Below are 22140 nucleotides of genomic sequence, written 5' to 3'. Positions count from 1 at the left end.
TTATGTGCTGGTTGGAGTTGACACATGAAGTATGTCTAGACTGTAACTGCTCCCATTACATCAAAATATGAGAGTGTGCCATTCTTACCACTTAAATACACATACATTAAAAAAGCACTCTATTTAAAAGTGCCCCCAGAACAGTTTTGCTAATGCTATGGTACATCCCAAGATTCTATTAAAAGGAGATTATTTTATTTATTTAAATTTCGCTCGCTGCTGCCAGGGTGAAGTGCTTCTCTGAAATCATAACTATGGGACACGGTAAACCCAATGTTCTCTTTAAGACCTCTCTTACCTGTCATGATTTCTCTGTTCTACGCTCTCCCACCACATACCCAGTTTACTACTTGACCACCTTGACTCGCCTCCGGTTGCCCCTCCTGCTCTCTCCTCCTTCTCTCCGGCCTACTGTTGAAATCAACTATTGCCACGTGCCCCTTGGACCCCTGGCCAACTAATCCTGTCAGTCTCTGTGCTTCTGATCTTGCGCCTTCCATTACGCACACTATCAACCTGTCCCTGGATTCAGGCTTTGTTCCTGCTGCCCTCAAGCTTGCGTGAGTTACGCCAGTACTCAAAAAACCCTCCCTTGACCCGGCTGTCTTATGTAATTTCCATCCCATTGCCAATCTCCCTTTTCTCTCCAAAACTCTCGAAAGGGCTGTAGCCAGGTCAGCTGATGAAACATCTCACGGATAACAATCTGCTTGAATCTCTGCAGTCCGGCTTCCGGTCACATCACAGTATTGAAACTGCTCTGCTCTGGATTGTAAATGATCTCCTGCTTAATGCTGATGCTGCTGCTCCCTCTGTGCTTGTCCTCCTTGACCTAACAGCTGCCTTTGACACCACGGATCACAGCATTCTTCTTGACTGCCTTCAGAAGTATACTGGTCTCTCCTGAATGTCTTACCTATCTGAACACATGTAGTCTGGTTTCTATGCTGGATGCAGTGGTGTCACAAACCCAGTCACTTGTGGTGTTCCTCAAGGGTCTGTTCTTGGGCCTCTTTTACATCTACATGCTTCCCTTGGGTCACCTCATCCGCCAACATAGCCTCATGTTTCACTCCTATGCTGATAACACCCAGCTCTACTTAAAACTTGACCCTAAATGTCCCTCTGCCATGGTCCAGCTCTAAGCTTGCATTCAAGACATCGAGGCCTGTATGTCTGCCAATTTTCTTCAGCTAAACACTAGCAAATCTGAACTCCTAGTAGGATCTAAAATTCAACTTAAGAATCTCAATACAGCTGCCCTGAACCTCAGAAACTGTCTGATGTTGCCTTCCCCTACTGTACGAAGCCTTGGTGTACTTCTGGACAGCAACCTCTCCTTTGATGCCTACATCTCCTTTGTAGTCAAATCTTCCTTCCACCACCTTCAAAACATCTCCAAAGTCTGTCACTACCTTTCCCTCCTGGATGCGGAGATACTTTGTCATGCATTTGTCTCCTCTCGACTCGACTACTGCAACTCTCTCTATGGTGGTCTTCAGGCACGCACCATAAACCGACTGTAGCTAGATCAGAATGCCGCTGCCAGGATCCTTACCAGATGTAAAAAACATGAACACATCACCCCCTGTCTTGCCCAGCAGCACTGGCTACCTGTAAAGTTCAGGATTACTTTCAAAATTCTCCTGCTCACCTACAATTCCCTTCATCACACAGGTCCTGGGTACCTCTTCAACCTCATGACCTGCTATGTCCCTGCCCGCAAGCTGAGGTCCTCCGACTCTGGCCTGCTTGTTATCCTCAAGCAAAAGTGCACCACACTTGGAGAACACTCATTTAGCTTCATGGTTCCGACTCTCTGGAACTCTCTCCCAGTTTTGATGCATGATGCTCCCACCATTGCTCGCATTAAATCAACTCGCAAGACCCACTTGTTCTCTCTTGCTTTCCATGCTCTTTAAGCCTGCTATCTGTTATTAGCTGTTGTGTCTTTGCTTCTTCTAAGTTTACACTGTATCTTATTCTCATAATTTTATATGACATACGCATACTGTTGTGTCTCTGCTACTTTTGATCTTTCACTGTATCTTTTTATGATTCAATGTATTTGTTTTTTTTACTGTATCTTGTAAAGCGCTTTGTGATGGTGGTCCACTATGAAAGGTGCTATATAAAATAAAGACTGATTGAAATTTAAATGTTCCTGTTACCTCAATCTGGTCTGGTGAAGAGGCTGGCCCAGTGATCTGTTGTTCCAAACAGCCTGGCTCCCGGGGGGTGTACACCTGCCCATTGCCTTCCAACACCACCTCCTCCTGCAGATTCACCCACAAGATGTGCGAGTGCTTCCTCTTCTCATCTGTCAAGTAGCCCACGACAAAGCCAGTCGCCTACATGGAACACATTCAGTGCTTTTAAGTTAGACTGGAAAGCTGAAAGCAGATTAAAACTAAATAAATGTATACCCTATCCTCACTACATAAAATAATGTGATAAAACCACTCGATTGCCATTTTCTTCATTCACAAACACAATTTCAACATGACATGATCATGCATTATTTACAGTAGGCAGTGTGAATAGGGTACTAGTCTGATAGACTTAAGTTTTTACAATGTCTTCTTCAGACAAGTGCTGACACCTAGTGGATATTTTGAGTTAATTTGGCCCATTTACAATCGCTGTTAAACCAATTGAAGAAAAGCTGTTTGATATGCTTTGTCCAGGGTCCTATCCAAGTGTGCAGATATTTTATGATAAACATAACTTTAACATGTGTATTCACTACACACGTGACTTTATGAACAAGTAAACAACATAAAAAGTATCTTTTGTAAATTGAATTAAGACATATCTAAAATTCAGTCTGATGAAAAAAAAAAGTATTCTAGTGTAGTTTAGTACCTGAGCAACTATAATTGTAAGTCACATATGACATGAAATGTATATACCGAATAATAACAAAAGCATTAGCTTAAAAGGGGCATGTGTGAAATTAACAAACATGACAGTTTGATGACCTACCTCAGAATTGGGCTGTGCCATTCCATAGACAGACATTTTGGGGACTCTTCTAAAATTGGCTACCTTCATCTCTTTGACTGTACTAAGAACATCTGGAGCCAAGTATTCATCAGATACCTGGAAATTACACAAATATATTTGGGTATTTTTGACTCCTGTACGTTAAAAACTGGTCAGCATGGACCCAAGTTATAAAGAACTCCCAAACTGAAGAAACACAAAACATTTACTTAAATCCTGTTTATACTAGTCCCAGTTTAAATCTGTCATAGAACAGAGTCAAAAACAACTCACCAACACCCTTGTTCCTTTGGTTACTAGATCCACTGGTACAGATAACTCTGATAAATTCATGCTAGCAAGAAGCCTGTAAACCCAAGGGTGACTGCACATCCATTTACTGAAGTTCAGTGCAAAAGCCAGAGGATACTGCAAGACAATGGAGAGGCATTATGTCACAGCGAAAGATGATTGACATGCTTCATATTTATGCAATAAGGATATTATTTGAAAATGTACAGAAACATACTGTAAAATAAGCCCCTTATATCCCTGCCACCAGCTGTCCCATCTGTATTTACTCAGTAGCCTGACAAATAATGTAACTGATTCCATGTAAATTAAAAGGCTAAATCCCCACCAGTTCTCCTTTCCCCTGATAACTGTCCACAGAACTACTAACATAAAAGCGAGTTCTGAAATGATAGGAGAAGTATACCTGTTCATGAAGGTAGTAATTAAAAGCAATAAGGTAAAAATAGCGCTCCAAGCTCTGCAACGTTCTCTGGAGAAAATATTCTTTGGTGCTGCTTCCCTGTTTGAAAAAAAAAAAAGTTAGTGTCAAAAATATTTTTGCAAAGATTCCTAGGAAATTAACATTCCCATTAACCCCTGAGTCTGAGTGGGAAATGAGGGCACCATGAAACATCCAATACTTAAATCATTGAACAACAAATTAAAGCTAGGTTAACCACAGTGTTGTGTCTCTTCTGGTGTATGCTCTACACTAGTAAATGATATTTGAAAAAACACTTTTTTTAAACAGAAGACAACTATGCAATCCCTTAAAGGACTTTGTATTCTTGCCTCATATATTAAGTCTCAGTATTTAAGCACACTTTTCTTATTCCCAGTGGGTCCCCACAATCGCAGGCTGCATACTGTACAGTTCAAAGACAGGATTTTCTCTCATGGTATCCGTAACTTGATTAGTGCTTTAATCCTTCTTTCCAGCATACTACAGCAAAGCACTCTCAAAATGTTATAAGACCTCATTATATATATATATATATATATATATATATATATATATATATATATATATATATAGACTGTACAACCAGCTGAAATTATATATTTTCCCCTCACACAGCAACCTTTTTGATGAAAAAAGCAATATGTTATGTGCATTTGCTGCATAACGCCACGTGTCAAAACAAAGCTCATTCTTGCTTTAAATAAATACTAGGTGTGACATTATTTATTACAGAATCAAGCTAACATAACCCTTTGGAGGTTTTGTTTAGTATAATTAACTAACCAATGGCAGAATAAAAAGGGTTTGTTGGATCTGTTAATAACACCTCTCTGCAGTTCTGATCAGTCAGTTATGACAGTGTACATTAATGAGGTTTATAATGTTACATTCCCAGTTCTAATTCCCACCCCCTCTCTGTAGTTAATAAATCTATTTAAAATGAACACATTCTTCCGCATTTAGACAGGGAATTACCGGAGTTGAAGCTCACCTGGACCCGGTAATCCTCCCCGATCCCCTCAAGCTTCTTCTTGTTCTCATAGATTGCTTCTTTAATGTCATGCATCTCTGAGCAGAGCGCTATAGCACTGTCCACCTAAAACAGAAGAAGATACCAATCTGAACCTAGCATTAACTACACTAGCCTTCATTTATCGTCTGACCAATCTGTATGGTATACCTGTAAATAGCCAGTGAGTTGCAGCAAGCTGTATAAGAAATGGTGAAACAGATCTTCTTGTTCGTATACATTTCTAACAGAAATACCAGTAATACAGTGGTAAAAAAAAAAAAAAAAACATACCAACTTCATGCATTTAATATATTTGGAAAAAATGAAATATTGAAGATATTAGACAATGTATTTTTCACTGTGCTGTTTAACCAAAATGTACTTCTTTCATGAAAATAATTGAACTCTTGTATGATTTTAAAATGAATTGTTACCATCCTTCTTATATGTATTTGTTGAGTGTCCCTAACAGTGATGTAAACCAGCAGGAGTGCAGTCAAGCATTCTCCAACTCCACCCACTGAGCCACTAGAGGGGGTAGCCACAGTACTTTAGCAAGCAGACAGTACTCCTCTTGGAGTTGAGGAAAGTTACATTCAATCATTTTCATGCTGGAATTTGCTTGAATTGGGGCTGTTAAACAGTCAAATGAATTTAAATTAATGCAGCCTATTGAAAAACAAAAGTATAACAAACATGACTTATTTTAGAATATCATAAAGGGAATTTTGACATGCAAGGAAAGAAACAGTACATGTTATAGGAAACTGTTCAAAATGTATTAACATACAATCCCACAATCTGGAAGTTAAAAAAAAAAAAAAAAAAAACCCTGAGGGACTCTTACCTCTTCAAGAATTTGCTGACCTTTTGGCACTAAGTTGATAAAATTCTGGATAATCTGAAAATGTACCTTTGGCACTGTGCTGGCATTCTCAGCGAGTCTGTGAAAAAGCAAATGCACTGCATTTCTTAACAACATTACTGCTGAATTTTCAAAATACAAAGTTTGTTCTGCAATTAATCAGAACTTTAAAAATAGATATTATTAACAAATTCAAATACACAAAAAGAAGACTATGCTAATGTTATATGGTATGTAATTTCCCTTTCTATGTATTTTTTATAAATAGACTATTGCAAATAATGTGTTATATTTGTATGTATGTCCAAGCTACCTTTGCTTAAGAAGAATTAAAAAGTCAATTGCACTTTTTTTTTTAATCATTGCTTTTTGATGACTGTAAATAATCCATACTCATATTTCAATCACTTTGAAGGTTGCCAGGCAACTGCACATACACTGTTGACTTTTTACACACTATAAATCCTTATGACTCTAAAAAGCGTCTGCACTGATAGCTCTGAAGATTATATATTTTTTCCCCAAGGTGGTCCTTTTTTGTTACCTTACTTTAAAAATATACACATTTAATAGCAAGTGTCTGTAAATTGTTAGTTGAACTGAATCAAATAATGCATACAAATTGTCATGGTACCAGAAAATTCAACTCCCTAAGATATTCTAGAATATGGAGGCATCAGTTCTTCACAGTATGTACTTCATAATGCAGCCTTACTTTTGCTTCTCTGGAGCTCCTTTCTGGTGATACATCACAAGGGTACCAAGAATCATGCCTAGGTTTGTCCTGCCCACTCCTACTTGGCAGCTGAAGAGGAGGGCAGGAAGAGGTTTTGTTGTGTCTCGAGAAAGCAGCAAATTTGGGCTCTCCTTATTAAATAAAAAAATAAAAATAAAAAAAAATAAAAAGTTGAACCATATGTTTTACAATGAATTACAATTCAATTAACTGCTGTTATTAGAAACTTGGAAAATGCCAGTGTTTTGGCAGTATGGAATTTTCATTTGTAGACCATTTTCTTTTACTTGACTATCAGACATTAGTTATTCAGCACTGTTTATAAGTGAGTTCACATTAAAAGTGTTGTAAACTTAGGACCAGTTGCCTTGTCTGTAAAATAAGCCAAAAGCCAAAATAACTAATACCTACCTACTAGCCACGGTAATGTACAATTTATAACATGGCAAAATGGCCATGTTTGCATGAGCATAACAATACCAAGACAAAGAGCTCTACTGTCTGACACCCTCGGTCCAAAATAGGCAAATGAGACAGACGGCAATAGGAATGTACTCATTGGCAGAAGGTTTACTATCCTAGCTCCCAATTTTCCAAATCAACAGGCACTCTAGGCACCGTCTCTGTGGACACTTGACTAGCACTAAGTGATAAGGCTCTTTCACTCACATCTCTCACATAGACCTATGCCACAAAATGCGAGATTACCTCGTCAAAAGAGCCCATCTACCACACCACTGGTAATGACACCTTTTTGGTTATATCACTGCTCGGACCAGGCTATCGACAATTTTTTTTTTTTTTTAAAGTATAACATCTAAAAGTTTTGACCGATTTTCAAAACAATAAAATTACTACAGCTAGTATTATTTTAAGTTAATTTAAGTTAATTTGTTTATTTCTCATTCTCCAACGTGATTTATTTTATTTTATTTATTTTTTTTACACTTCGGTCAGCCAAAAGTGTAAGTGGTCGTCAAATTAGGACTCAAGAAGGTTAAAGGCTTAATTTGCACAGTACCTCCCAATTAATAGGTACATTCCAATAAACATTGGTAACCTAAGAGCAAACAATGTTTTACAACAGTACTTTGTTAGTTCCCATGCTTACCCTGAGTATATTAACAAAGGTATCAAACTGCCGCTCCTGCGGTGCGCCTTCCATTGGAAGTGGCAATCGATAATACCTGGAAAACACATTGCACTGAAACACAATTCTGTCATCTTTCATGGAACAATGCAAGATTGTAGTGTTTTAAGCAACAAAGCTGAACGCTGTGTGCATTTATGCTGAGGTAACATCAGGAGTGTTGTGCTGTCCAAGGCCCAATTCTGTTACCACTCCAAAGCCCTAGACTAGTTAGAAATATTCTGTCCTGCAAGTATGAATTTTACATAAAAACTAACAGTATTTATTATACACAGATAAGAAGATCAAACTGAATGAAGACAAGGCTGGTGTGTGCACTTGGAACTAGAAAATGCATCTGAGCTTTCTATTCACTTTAAAGACAACCTTTGAGTCATCGTAACTGTGACAAAACATTAAATAGTTCTGTAGTGAACTATATTTGCCTTTTTTTTTTAAAAAAAAAAGGAGTCTACCGTTGATCTACTCATCTGCTGTTTCAAGGGTCCATTCAATGTATACTTGGGCTCTGAACCCTTAATTCCAGTATGTTTGGTGCTTTCCTTTCAATTTAGAAACATTCCTTTTGGCTGCCAGTTATCAGACTAGTAGGAGTGGAGATAAGTAAAGGGATCCCAAATATTGCATTGGGAGTACCAAAGTACAAAAGATACATTTCCATAAAGACAAACAAAAACTCTGGCTTTGAGCTAACTGGTACAGCTGAAGTGGCTATAGAGCATTTAAAACACTCGTTATCACAGCAAAAGTGTAAAGTGTAAAGACCAACACATATAGCAATACACATATGTGAGTTACCTATATGAAGGCATTGTAAAGACAGGTCTCTTGTAAACTTCTTCAGTGACATGAATGTCCTCTTCACAGCTGATGGTGATGTGCTGAGGCTCATTCTTGAAGTGTTCAATGTCATTGTAGAGATAGTACACATTTTCGTTCAGCTGAGCAAAGTCATAAAGCTGTAAATGGAAAGCAAAAACAGCATGCATAAAAGTTTTGTTAATTGCCTGACCCATATTAGCAGGCATTGGTGTTTACAATCTTTATCCTTAACTCTCAATCCAATACAGATTCTCGATTTCTCACCTAGAAAATTAAAATTGATCCTAACAGCAAAAGATCTAAATAAAAATAAAGATTACTAAAATCTAGCAGTGCATGCAAGTCAATGTATTTCGGTCTATAAAAATATAAAAACCCCAGGGGTCCTTTAGATCAGCTGCTGTTTAGACCAACTGAATAGCCCCCAATTACTTTTTTGCGGAACATCTCACTAATTTGATCAATCCCAAAGCTTTTCTTTTTGATTAACAAACTTGAATCATCAAAGCTGTGATGCACAAAATGGTGGTGCCAGTGTCCATGAACTTAGCTATTCTCCAATACCTTTTCCTTCATAGGAAAATCAGAAAACAAGAATGAAAAGAACATGAAAAGAGAGGAGAGGCAGGGAGACCGGCAACGCCATATTCACTTTAAGAAGATGCTTGCCGATGTTCCTTTTGAAGCTTTTGTTCATCGTGAAAAAAAACACGGAATTGGTTGATTTGAAGTTTCTTTCTAAAAACCAATGCAATACTTTTTACATATATGTGTTAGATTAGGTTTTAGGTATGTTGGTAAAGGTTAGGAGTGTGTTGCTGGAATTAGTTTTTTCACTCAAGTCTCAAGAAAACTTTAAAGAAATCCCACAACTCACAGCCTCAAACTCACAGCCTAGTAGCTTGTAATGCAAATACAATAGAGCAGGTATTGCCATGCATCATATGCACAAATACTACTTTACCCGTAAACAGGAACTCTTTCTTGATGCTCTTCTTTTGACACATGAAGTTCAAAAACCCGAGGTTTGTTTTATAAGAACATTGCATACACACCTCCTTTCTGATTGTCAACTCCAAGTTTTCCACTTTAACATCTTTTCCCAAACCATGGAGGTTTTCGTGGAGGTTTTCTTTTCTCCTTGGTGTGTAAGGTAGAAAATCATTTTCCAAATGTAAAAACACAACAGGTTCCTCGCGCACACAGAAGAAGATCACTTCCTGATATTAAAACAATAAATAAATAAATAAATAAATAAATACATGACAGATTTTTCAAAACAGGTATGAAGGTAAAAATAATGTAAACATTAAATAAAGCAAATGATATGTCAATATAAATTCAGATCATTAGTCAAAAGAGTTTACAGACCTTGTAACCATGTGTCTGCAGTCTCTGAAGGACTTGCGTGAAGCCACTAAGGCTGGGTTGCCCCATTCCAAACAAAGGGTAGCTTCCCTTGGCCTGCCTGAAGTTTGGTGCACCATAACTGCCCGTAGTGTTTAAGACATCTGCTTTACTGTACACGTCCTGCACCATAAAATATTTGCCCTAAGAGAGAAAAAAAAGTGTTAACTACCAAACTGCTTAAGAAAAAAAATGCAAATTTTAGATGTGTTATTGTATTAATTGCTTAATATATACTATTTCTCTCAAGAGGTAACATTAAAAACAGCCAGATAGTTTTTACAGGGACACTCAACACCTTTTGATAGATGCCAGCCTTGAATTTTGCTAGTGCAGAGTCTACAGTACTGAAGCATTGCAAAGTAGCCAAACAACATTATAGATAGGCTTCTCTTTTTCTGAGCGTGTCAATGTATTTTTATGACCAACAATGTGTGTTAAGCAGGGCTTTCATTTGTTCTGAAAGGTGAATTGACAATTTTTTATTTGTTGGTCTCAGAGGTGTTTTATGGATGTTTAAATCAGTTAAAACCTAACATCACAAACACTCATTTTAATACAACCAATTATAACTAGTTTTATTTATCCAAAGATTAATAAAAAGTAAAGTAATAATACCAGTAAAAACCCTGAACCAATGTTCTTACCTGTACGAGGTAGTGTTCAGGCATGGTGTCTGAAATTCGTCCAACAGTGTAATTTGCTTTAAGGAGATCATCGTGAATCTGAAACTCTTCTCTACAGTTATACCTAAAATTAAACACAAGTAGGAGATGATTCATAACATTACTACACCACAACAATCAAGGTCATATCTACAGCACTTGAGCATCTCATGGGGGACATGAAAAAGCAGCGAGTAAACCAAACCAATGCTGTACCAATGCTCAGGTTCTATAGAGATGTGCTGCACTGCATAGCCTCATTCTTATCAGCAGTTATGAATAATAACAGTAGCAATTAAATATTTACCAGCAACTTTAAAGAAATACTTACGTAATGACTACCGGTGCCACCTTATTGGTAATGATGGACTTGGCCTTGTTATTGTGAATGTTGACTGTTTGAAAGGAGTTAATGCTCATTGACCGCCTGTTGTCTGCCATCCCATTGCCATGGACACTTTCAATTGGATGTGCTACGGAGACTGTCTGCTGTGCTGTACTGGCAGTTGTACCCATAATCTACAAACAGCTGTGAAGAACATATGATTGCATTAATGGATATATAACTCACAGAACCTGTAGTTGTCCTCAAAAGTTAAATCCAGTACAAAATATAAAAACACCCAAAGTGAGCACTGCGGCATTGCTTCTGGCACACTGAGTAATCTTAACAATATCATTATTAGTGATTCCTCATTTTTAATAGCAGTGAATCTGCAGTTTGAAACAGCAAGAATGATTTTTTAAATGAATAAAAATTAGGATTGAACACAATTCGAGCCTCTTGTAAGGAAGCCAAACACAGTGAACTATACAGCATTTCCCAACATTCAGACTTATATCTACATACAGTAAAACATTGTTACTCCTTCTCTATTAATACAAATATTTCCACAAGTTGATTGGATTCATTCCAGTATAAAATGAGAGAATTAAAACTTTTCCAGATTTACAAATTTGTTTTGAAACCAGACTTAAGCAGTTTCAAATTGGCTTATGGCCAGCAAATTCCACTCCCTCAGATTAAGCTCTATTTTTAAAAGTTGCTGTTATCACTGAAAAGTACCGCTATCAGAAAACAATGCATACACATATTACTACTGTTTATGACTAACCATTTTATTCTTTTGGCAAGTGGCTGTACAGAAGAGAGAACATGCTGCTGATTGCAAAACTGGCCAAGCCATGGTTTACTATAGAAGGAAGCAAAATACATATTTTTTTAATTATCTGCACTGGATACAGTTGCTGACCCCCAGACGCATTGCTGGGTGTAGGTAACCTGTTTGTGACCAGGTACCTCCCAGGCAGCTGGACAGGAAGCTGAGTGTGTCTCGTCTTCCGGGCTCCACAATAGTATCTGATTTTACTGGAAGGCTGACAGGATGTGCTTCCCTAGCTGTCTCCTTGCCCATTAATGCCAAAGTTCATACTTTATTACAGTTACAGTCTAAATACAAAACATTAGGACTGAGCTTCAATAAAAACTGAATCACAACAAAGGGAATGGCTTATTGGAAAAATGTGCACATTCTGCTAATGTTAGAGTTGGTGTATAGCAATTACATTTAATTGACCAACTTTCTCAATATCTTCAATGCAGCTGGAGAATACTATCAGTGGCTTCAAGTGGAAAACCTGACTAGCAGCCTTTTTGTATTGACATCATTAATTACCAATAAATAATGTTGCCTAAAGAACTGGCAACTCCAGAACAGCAGTACATTTTACATTAAGCCATTTTAAATTCAGGTAAGTATTTCAATAAAACAGGGCAAGTTAAGTGTCATAAAAATAACTGAACTGCTTTTTGTGCTACAGAAGAACAGGTCCACCTCTCTTCGCTGCATCTCTGTTGCTTATTTTTGGCTATATTTGAAGGCCAGGGGATATTTTGCATCATTTCCCCCGAATCACCAATTTTTCTTCTTGCATTTTTCCTCTACCTTAAATAATCTGGCACTGTCTGGTGCTATGCAAGGGGAGCCTTGAAGTGAATGCAGAGACCTCCAGCCCCCTCAATTAATCTCAGAGTTCTCTCTCTCAATGGAAACTAGCTACACTGCTGGCAAACCTGCTTTTTCAGCAGAGGCCAACAAAAATAACATACATCTGGCAGCCAGGTGGCTGGAATGCTGAATAAAAGTTTTAGAAGGACACTTTGAATAAAGACAGCAATGTCAGTTCTGGGATGTTTCCAAGGTAGCCCAAGACTAGTAGTGGTACTGTAAGGAAGATACTGTTTGATGCAATCATTAGTGTTTTCATTTAAACTTAAAATGTTCTTTTATATGCACTGAATAAATTAAATGACTTCATTTAATAGTAAAAATAAAACAGCAAATACTGTCAAGTTAGCAAGAAAAAATAAATAAATACATCTGTCACTTAGCCCTCCAAAAATGCTGTTACCCTTACAAAGTAAATGGTGTATTACACACTGTTGCCAATATAATTCTTAAAGCCAATGTAATTCTGTAGAAACTCCAAGCATTCTCATCAAATCATCTTTTTGATACGAAAGTTGTTCATTGATTCTGTAAGACCCAGGCCCAGGCCCAGGAGTAGATTGGTGAACCCTAAGAATGGCTAAAGTACACTGCAATTCCTGCCCAGTAGCTGCTAAGCCTTTAAAAAACTGGCAATCCAACCTGGTCAGCATGCAACAATACAGTTTACCCTGTAACAGCTGCCAAAGTCTGTATAGAATATTGTTTTTCTTTCTTTCTGGGCAATCAACCTCTGTTATTAATTAACATTATATGGAGACACTGAATTAGTACTGAAATAAGGAGTTGGTAAGCACTGTTTTTTTTAGCTATCTGATGAAGTTGACTCTTTGGTCTATCTGATGAAGTTGACTCTTTGGACAACAACATACAATTTCAAAATACGGGACCCATATTTATAGTTAAGGAAAGTCTTTACAACACATTTTTAACAATACTACATAAAGTAATATCAACATTATTATAATATCCCCTCACAGTAAGAAGCCTTAAATACCTCTGACACACTGCAAGCATGCCGAGTATCTGTTTATTTTTAAAAGTCCCCGCATGTCAAGTCATGAAAAAATGAGTAACATTGTTTTGTTTTTTTCCCTGGGTTAGTAAACTAAAGTAAAACTGAAAATATCCAAATAAAACTAAATCTGAAATAAACTACTGTAAGAAAACTGAATGTTTGATTACTGTTCTGAAAATACCTGTGGCTGGGAAAGGGTCTCTGAATTTGATTGGCAGATGATAGATTTTACCCTTAGGTCTAAGCAAAAGTTTTAAGCAAGGATGGTTGTTTATCCTGCAACCTACTCAGTTAAAAAAACATACCGCTAGGATCATAAATTATTTTAGATAGTCACATTGGATACAGCAAAACTACTGCAATGTTACCAAGATCTGAGCACACAGCAACTGTCTGCGTTTAAGAAATTCTAGGTTCAGGCATCAAAGAAGTTCTAATCTTTCCAGCTGTTTTTATTTTTTATTTTATAAACAGGTCAAATTGATTGCAGAAAGATTTTCATTGTCATAGTGACGTAGGCCCTGGTATGACTGGCTGTAGGCGAGGGCCTGGAACATATCCTGCTTAACAAATGCTGCTTCACCTGGAAGCTTCTTGTATTGAGACTGGGTGAATCAATGAGGGCGCCCAATCAGAGAGCTGAATGTCACTCTAAAGGTCTAATTTAATAGGTTTAGGACAATAGACACTGTATATTTGGTTTAGTATATTTAAGCCTTGCTAAGAGAGGTATCTACAATGCAAAACTGCATTGGAAATTGTTCCCTTCTGTTACTTAGGGGGTCATAATGAGGCTGTGTGGTCCAGTGGTTAAAGAAAAGGACTTGTAACCCAGAGGTCCCCGGTTCAAATCCCATCTCAGGTGAGACGTTGTTGTAAGTGACTCTGCAGCTGATACATAGTTCACACACCCTAGTCTCTGTAAGTCGCCTTGGATAAAGGCGTCTGCTAAATAAACAAATAATAATAATAATAATAATAATGATTTTAAGGACAAGTTATCAAAAGGGAAATACAAAAAGTCCTGACAAAAAGGTGCTCCTGGAAGGGTGGAAAAGATCATGTTACAGTCATCATTTGTATCAAAAACTCAGCTTCAAGAATAATTACTGTTGTATCTCCGTCACTTAACATGTAAAGCATATGTATTACATACAGCATCTAAAGCCCTTTTCTCATTACATGCAAGCTCATAAAGCTAGTTGTAGAGGCTTGTTGATGTTCAATTAGTATGCAGTACACATCTCATACCTTCTAAATCGTTTTTTCACTGAGTGCTACATCAGCAGGGCTAGGAACCACTTCCATCCACATCTCAACAGAATGCTTTAACCGGACAGCCCTTCATGTGCCTAGTATGATGTGTTTAATTCCTTAGGTCAGCTCCTCTAATCATACTTTTATGATGTTACTCTCTTAATCATCATTAAATTAAAAAAAAACAAATAATAATGCTTGGCTTGGAATAAAAACAAAAGCTTTGATTCTAACAGAAAATAATCCAAACAGAAGAAAACAGTCATGATGCTATGTCTCACCTCCAATGTCCTGTCTATTTGTTAACATCTCCACTGGATTCATTCTTAGTTCAAAGAAATTCATATTTGCATGAATTAAATTTTAAAAGTCACTGCCTATTTTTAACTTTTGTTTTTTTAAATTGCTTTAAGAATTATTGAATCACTTTAATTGCATGAAGACATGCAGGGCTGAATTTTGTGCTTGCATGGGCATTTACAAAGAAGCCTTAGTCCCATTTCAGGAGTAGATTTGGGTGAAATAAGGATTTGGTTGTGTTCTGGATGGATATGTGACCATTCATTATTGCTTACACCTGTTACTGCTTCAGGAAAGTTGGGATAAATTTGCAGCAAATTCAAGTCATCACCTTTGAGACTGTCCCTTCTGAAGCATATTTATATAACCTAGAAACAGAAGCACCAGCAAACGCAAAATCTACTATTGTGACTTAAGCTAACATACAATAGGGGGAAGGGATTTTAGATAGACAGAATATATGTCAAAACACATTAATCAGAAATGTAAGGAACAGCCCATTTACCAAAAGGTGTGTGCTACAACTCTTCGGTGTTTCCATTTTATTGTCCAAACTGAAAGCAGGATTTGGATAGTAAAAATATTTTCATTTGCATTTTTTGTTGAGATACTCCATTAGTCAAATATTATAGGACACTGTGATTGCAGTGTTATATTTTGTTTCTTCACTCCACGCCTGCAATTTTAAAAAGCACTTCAAATACAAAATGCAAGGATAATTCATGTCCTACTTTGTGCTTTATCATGCAAATGTAAAGCTACTTCAGAGGCTAATTAAAGCTTTCATTTACTTCCCAGCATGAAATTCCATGCCTAAAATAATAATAATAATTCTGCATTACCTCCTTCTATTTGTAGGGTCGTTCTTTATTAATTAAAAAAAAAAAATGACGGCTTTGGAATATTAATTTTAACGTGGCAACCAACAGATTCATGGAAAAGCAAAACGTTCACTCTCTGTCTGCCACTGGGAAGCATCACTAGAAGGCAATTATGTCAATAATTATCTTACGTGGTCTATTTTGGTCTAATTCAGGCTATTTACATTTAGAATTTAGCACAGGCATAAAATACAGATAATTACATCTCAATGGAATAGTATTCACATTATTTTTAAACTTAAAACAACAAATGTATTAGTTACCCATGACATGGCGAGTCCACATTATACATAGTTACCGTAGGAGGGTAATTTAATCTGTGGTTTGACAATTCTGCCAAACTCTTGAAACCTTCCACATTGCAACTTTACCTTACAAGGATACATACCTCAGGTTACTATATTTCATGGGTTTGTGTTCTGAACTTCATTTGAACTTAAGACTCAGTCTGGAAGGCTTTCTAAGGTTAAAACATGAATTCAGGGCACACCCCCTGTATGATGCTCTCCAATACCATAAACTCTTTGGAAAGGAATTGCACTTAATTTTAATTTTTAAATCCCAAGTTTATGTTGCAGCAGCTCTGGTTGGTACGAGTACCCATCAGTTTTCATCACCACACAAACCCACCCCACACCCTACCCTGCCATAGATAATGAAGAACTTGAAAGAAATGTTCTAGGTTTTTCAATAACACTGCTGAAAAGGAAGTGTATCTTTTTCCAAGACAAATATATATAAAAAAATCTCTGAATACAATAGAAATTATCGTCTACTGCTATGGCCAAAAGCTTTGCATCACCCTTTAGAATTAACCTGCTAAATAATGTTACGTTAACATATTGAATTTCATATCGCTTTATAGGTTTTCCATATACATAAAGAAAAACTTACAAACATTTTTGACATTTCGAAACCTAGCATGAAATATTGTACTACCATAATGGCTTCTGGTAGACTTTTACAATATCATTTTGTAGTTTCTTTGATTACATGATGTTAAATAAAAGATCTAAATTATGATCAGAGTTTTTTTTTATTATACCACAATCCTAAAATTTTAGGTGATGCAAAACTTTTGGCCACAACGGTTTACATTTGATACAAGGTAATTATGTTCTAGCTTCATAAATTACGATCCTCTGATTCAGTATCAGCTTTTTTATTAGTACTTTCAGAACCCCAGGCAAAGCTCAGAGGCTGTCCCTCACTTCTCTTGTCTTTCTTATCTCTCTATCCATTAATTCCACAACTTTCCTTATTCAAGTCTTACTGTACGTTGCTGTTCATTGGCATAACCCTTCTGCAGTGATTAGTTCATTTTTCCTCTCACTATTTTTCGTAGTCTTAGTTTCCTGTTCAACTCTGCAGAAGAATGACCTAGCACAGGCAATGCACAATTTCTGTGCAATAGAATCAAATACCCAGAATTGCCTATTTTTTTAATGTTGCTTTAGGTCACTGTGGTATTGCTCCAGGTTCTCTCAAGGTGTAAAATGAGTTAAAATGTCACTTCTGAGCTAACTGCTCAGAAGTGACTGCTAGAGATGCTGTTTTGGCTGGTCTCTCTGGAAATTGCTGCACTCATAAACATCCTCTTAAGAGTTAATCAAGCAGGGTCATCCAATACAGTGTGCCGTTTATTCCACTGTCCTGATAATTTGCTTGGGAAGATAGTGCAGGAATGAGAAATGTGCAGAGCCGGGTAGCCTGCCAATGGCTGCCTTTGTAGGACAAAGGCATGTAAACAGGTTGATTGTCTGCTTAATTCGCTTTAGTTTGTTCCATCAGGCATCATTTACTTTTTATAACAACCTCTCAAAGTAATGAATACATTTTGCTTTCATTTTAATAAATTCTACGTTGCCTTGAAAGTGTAAATAGTATTTTAAAATGCTTTGTTTACCAGAAGTCCACCATTTTTACCTTGCTGCCTTCTAGCACAAAGGCAGGCTGTTATACTGATTTTCCTGATTTATTGGCAAAAGTTTTACATATATTGATTGTCCTAGAAGTAGCATTTCCAAACAGTAGTGAATGTCAATACCCCAACTAAAGACAGATGTACAGTGTGGCTATACCATTTGTTGCAACGACAACAAAATGAGGGGTTTAGAATTTTCTCCAAACAGCATGATGTCATATTTCTCTTTTCCCCCCCCAAAGTGAGTTGTGCCTTTTTTCATTTGGCTTTATAACATATTTTGCCAGTGTATATCTCTCCAACCAATATCTCGCTAATATGTAGTTGAGAAAGGAGACAGCCACAAGATTTTAAATGAATGATTTAATTGTATTTGACAGATGACCGTGTCCATAATGAAACGTAATATAATTTGGCCCATGGCCTTGTCCATTGGAGCTCGATTGCCGCCCCTATAAGCTGGCCGAACTATGATGTAATGTATATTGATTGAGCAGATTGGCGTCTGCTAATAAATAAATAAATAAATAAATAAATAAATAAATAAATAAATCCTAATGCCAGAGGGCAGGACAGGTGGCACTCTGGGCCACCTTCCCCCTGGATAAGGCACGCTGCAAGGTGGAGGCAGGGGGCGAGAAGGAGTTGTAATGACAAAGCCTTGAATAACCATATGCCGTCCTGCCGGTGTAAATAGGTGTTTGAGTGTAAGTTTGCCAGGGATAGAGTTAAATATATCCCTGCCACCAATCACAGGTGTGGCAATGACCTAATTATGGAATTACCACACCTGTGATTGTTGGCAGGGATATATTTAAGCCAAACACTCTAGTTACACCAGCCGGGCTTCCACCCTGCACACCTTAATAATTGTTCCTATCACGTTCTGAAGAAATCTGTAGCTGAAAAAGCATATTTCTATCTGGCACTCACATACATCCATTGCACAGAATATATACCATTATATATATGAAGAGAATATAAATGAAAAAGATTAATAGGGTTCTGTTTTTTCCACTTTCATCACTTGTTACTAAATGTTCAGTTCTTCAACCAATTTTGGCACATTTTTATTATTAAAGTGTAGGGTGAAACCAGATACAGTCCACTGCAACAGTAATGGTTTCCTGTTTCTAATAAGAATTTCAGTCAATTTTTAATCACACATCAATGCAACAGTTGATTTCTAGGAGCTTGTTTATGAAGGAGTACATGGAAAATTGACCTGCACATATAAAGACCCCCAAATCGTGTTAGCAAAGTCTCTTTCACACGCTGCACATTTAAATTCTGTAAGAGTACTAACTTTGCTCAACAAGCCGTCAACAAAAGGTCTAAATCTATGCCAGGTCTACTAGAGGGAAGAGTTATGCAGCTGCAGGATGCATCTGCCTGCACGTTTACAAATAAGAGGAAGGATGCAAATGCTCCTTATTTTCAGAGACGTTATGAGTTAACCATTTTACACATAACCATATTTACATTCTAATAAAAGGCAGGAGAGGTGAAAAGCCAAACAACTACTGTGAAACATTAAGATACATAGAAAAAACATAGAAACGCCACACCAAATTGTACCAGGGTACTAAAGGTACTTCTGAAATTCCCAATGGAAGACAGTAGGGTGTACAAAATCAAAGGACTTATAGCAGTATGTACTATAGTTACTTGAACTCATGTGAAGGAAGCTCCTCAGTCTTTCTCTAACTTTGCACTGGTGTAAACATAACAAAAAGCAGTCCCTATTTAACCAATTTCACCAAGAAAGAGACTGTAATGGAGAAATTAGCATTATCACAAACTTGCCAATGATCATTTGCTTTTATACAATTACAGCATATTTTACATCTAAATGTCAGGGGATGCTAAAGATAGGAATTCACTAACAGTTACTTCCTGTCCTGTCTCCTGTAGCAGATATTGCACGGCAGTGCCGTTTCTTGTGGTCTAATGGTATGGAAGAGAAAGCAATGGGAAAATATTTGAAGCCAGTTTACTATTGTTGGATGTGTAGCAGAATATTGTTCATGTTTCATCGCCAAAAAGTGAGCACAGAAGCGCCCAGCATCCTTGGTGCACAGTCTTTTATCACAGGATGCAGTCTCTTCAGGCCGTTAACTCATAACACTACAAAACAGGAAGAGCTAGCACACAACAGGAAGTGGGTTATCAGATGCTCAGTAGTACATCCTAGCAGGGAGGGCTCCAAGCCCATTGAAACATACATCTACACACAACTAGGTCTCAAGAGCACTGAAATGAGAAGCCTGTGTTTGTCTGTTATTGTAGAGGACGGTATGGGAGAATGAGCAAAGGAACTCGGAGCAAGGAAATTACTTCATAGACACAGAGCTTGTACTGCATTTCCTCCTCACATCCTTATGATCACTCTGTTCCATTAAACAATCTTGATTTACGCTGTACAATAAAACCACCTGAAATCACATTATTTGCAAGATGCTTATCAAATGCAGATTTACTACATCAGGTTTGCAGACAGTACAGTTACTAATGCAGAAGAAAAACAAACAAAAACAACCGCAAGTTTCACTCGTCACATATACGATACAGTTCAACAGGGGGTTAGAAGCTAAAATTAGGTACTGTGACCAGGACTGGTGAATATTAAATTAAGAACTTGTTTTCCACTGAATAAACTAGTGTAGAGCTGGTGTGGTTTCTATGCCAAATAGCTACAGGTTCTTGAGCTAGTCAAATTATGAGACCGTTTTTTTTTATGTTTTATGTTAATTGCCTCTTACAAACTTCATGATACAACATAGTTCAGAGTTAGGGGGACTACATTTACACCAATATTGAAGCATCTGCAACATCTTTTTCTTCTGTTTGACCCCTATAAGAAACTGTATCCAGGGCCAAATGCTGTCTTCCTTGGAAATGAGATGTACTGTAGATCTCAGCAATGAAAACCTTCTGCTGTTCTACTGTGTTCTTTAGCTAAACCTGAACACACAGTAAGGCAGAACACAATATTCTTGCATTATTGTAATAGTAACATTAAATATCATTTCTCATGCTATTCATTCAGTGGAAAAAACAAGCAACCAGCATGAACTACTTCCCAGTTCGAGAGTTTATATTACAAATCCATCTGTTTATCTGTTCAGTGACATTGCTGCTATTAATGGTTGCCTAGTGCTGGCACACCAGAACCTCTTAACATTCACATAGTTACAGAACAGATGCTTGTTTTCATGTATTTAACTCTACCCCTTTCAGAGGTGACACTTAGAGTCAGATGTCGAACAAACCCCAGAGCCCAAAACATTAAAACATTGTGTGCTAGAAACATATTGAACCCACTCAAAAACAAAACAAACCCATAAATTGAAGGCCATTTGCATTACTTTCCATATGATCTAATGACACTTGCCAGGACATACATAAAATCAAATGTACGTCACAGTCCAATTACAACATTTCATTGGGAACTGTCAAACACACTACCTTCGCCATTGGCAAACAGGGTGTCCCAATATTTGTAATATGTACGTGTTCAGTATGTCCTTGTATAATATAAAATACAGGACTAATCATTTACACAGTCTGAATAACCATTTCAGACTTGCTTCAATTAGCCTGTTTCTTATCTCAATGGACCCTCTTTCATAAAGGGGTCATTCCATACCAACTCAACCAGAGCCGTTGCCCAACCATCTCAGATTTTGCTAGAAAAATTCAGCTGGGGGGTTTTGTGCCCGCTGAGTTCAGAAATGCAAATCTCTTATTTTTTCCCCTTCGAGCTGTTACCTGGCAAAGGTCAACCTAAAGTGAAAAAGTGACCCTGACCAGAAAAATCACCCTGGGCTCAACAGACGCTACCATCATGTGTAGCACCTCGTTCGACTTGTAATGAATAGGGCTTTAGAGAAAAAAAATACCAGCAGCACCTGACTCATTTTTGACAAGTTGCCAAACGAGGGGTAAGTGACGAGTTTTATTCAAACTTCAGCCCAACCCTTTACCTTGTAGGGGATGCAGGTCCTAAAATGTTAGTATTGCTGTACGAACCTTGTTCAAACCTTGGTCATTAACCCCCTTCTGAAATCTGAATTTTTGGTATTTCTACCAAGTTTAGACTGAAATAACTCACGTGGAGGGGCTCCACAAAATCACCCAAAGATATTTTTGGATAGATGTTGATAAGATCCACATGAATCAAGCAAAACATTTTGGCAGATTTTTTAAGTTGCATTTGTCATGCATTCGAGCATTGCTTATGGCCACTTTGGTGAGGTTAAATATAGTCCGAACTGAACTGGCGTTATTCTAAAATTTTGCCTTGTCTGGGGTTAGATCTAGAGTAAAAAGTGACAGGGTGTGCTTTCAGT

The 22140-nt window shown here is 37.4% G+C and overlaps 1 protein-coding gene across 3 annotated transcripts in view; it reads right to left on the bottom strand.

Annotated features, from left to right (window-relative positions):
• Nucleotides 1-22140, bottom strand: part of LOC117417668 (paladin) — an 87419-nt gene that overhangs the window by 45914 nt on the left and 19365 nt on the right. For all 3 annotated transcript variants that reach the window (XM_034029854.3, XM_058985023.1, XM_034029853.3), the window contains exons 2-14: nt 10731-10928; nt 10382-10484; nt 9699-9878; nt 9383-9547; nt 8304-8464; nt 7467-7542; nt 6335-6486; nt 5602-5698; nt 4734-4838; nt 3704-3799; nt 3280-3414; nt 2986-3102; nt 2172-2351 (exon numbers count right to left, since the gene is read on the bottom strand). In XM_034029854.3, coding sequence (XP_033885745.2) covers nt 2172-2351; nt 2986-3102; nt 3280-3414; nt 3704-3799; nt 4734-4838; nt 5602-5698; nt 6335-6486; nt 7467-7542; nt 8304-8464; nt 9383-9547; nt 9699-9878; nt 10382-10484; nt 10731-10915 — 1752 coding nt within the window. In that variant the 5' untranslated portion in view covers nt 10916-10928. The remainder of the gene's footprint in view (nt 1-2171; nt 2352-2985; nt 3103-3279; nt 3415-3703; nt 3800-4733; nt 4839-5601; nt 5699-6334; nt 6487-7466; nt 7543-8303; nt 8465-9382; nt 9548-9698; nt 9879-10381; nt 10485-10730; nt 10929-22140) is intronic.

Source organism: Acipenser ruthenus, chromosome 13 (genome assembly GCF_902713425.1).
Source record: "Acipenser ruthenus chromosome 13, fAciRut3.2 maternal haplotype, whole genome shotgun sequence".
Lineage (NCBI taxonomy): Eukaryota > Metazoa > Chordata > Actinopteri > Acipenseriformes > Acipenseridae > Acipenser > Acipenser ruthenus.
Note: the sequence above shows the minus strand (reverse complement) of the source record. Positions and strands in the feature narration are given on the sequence as shown.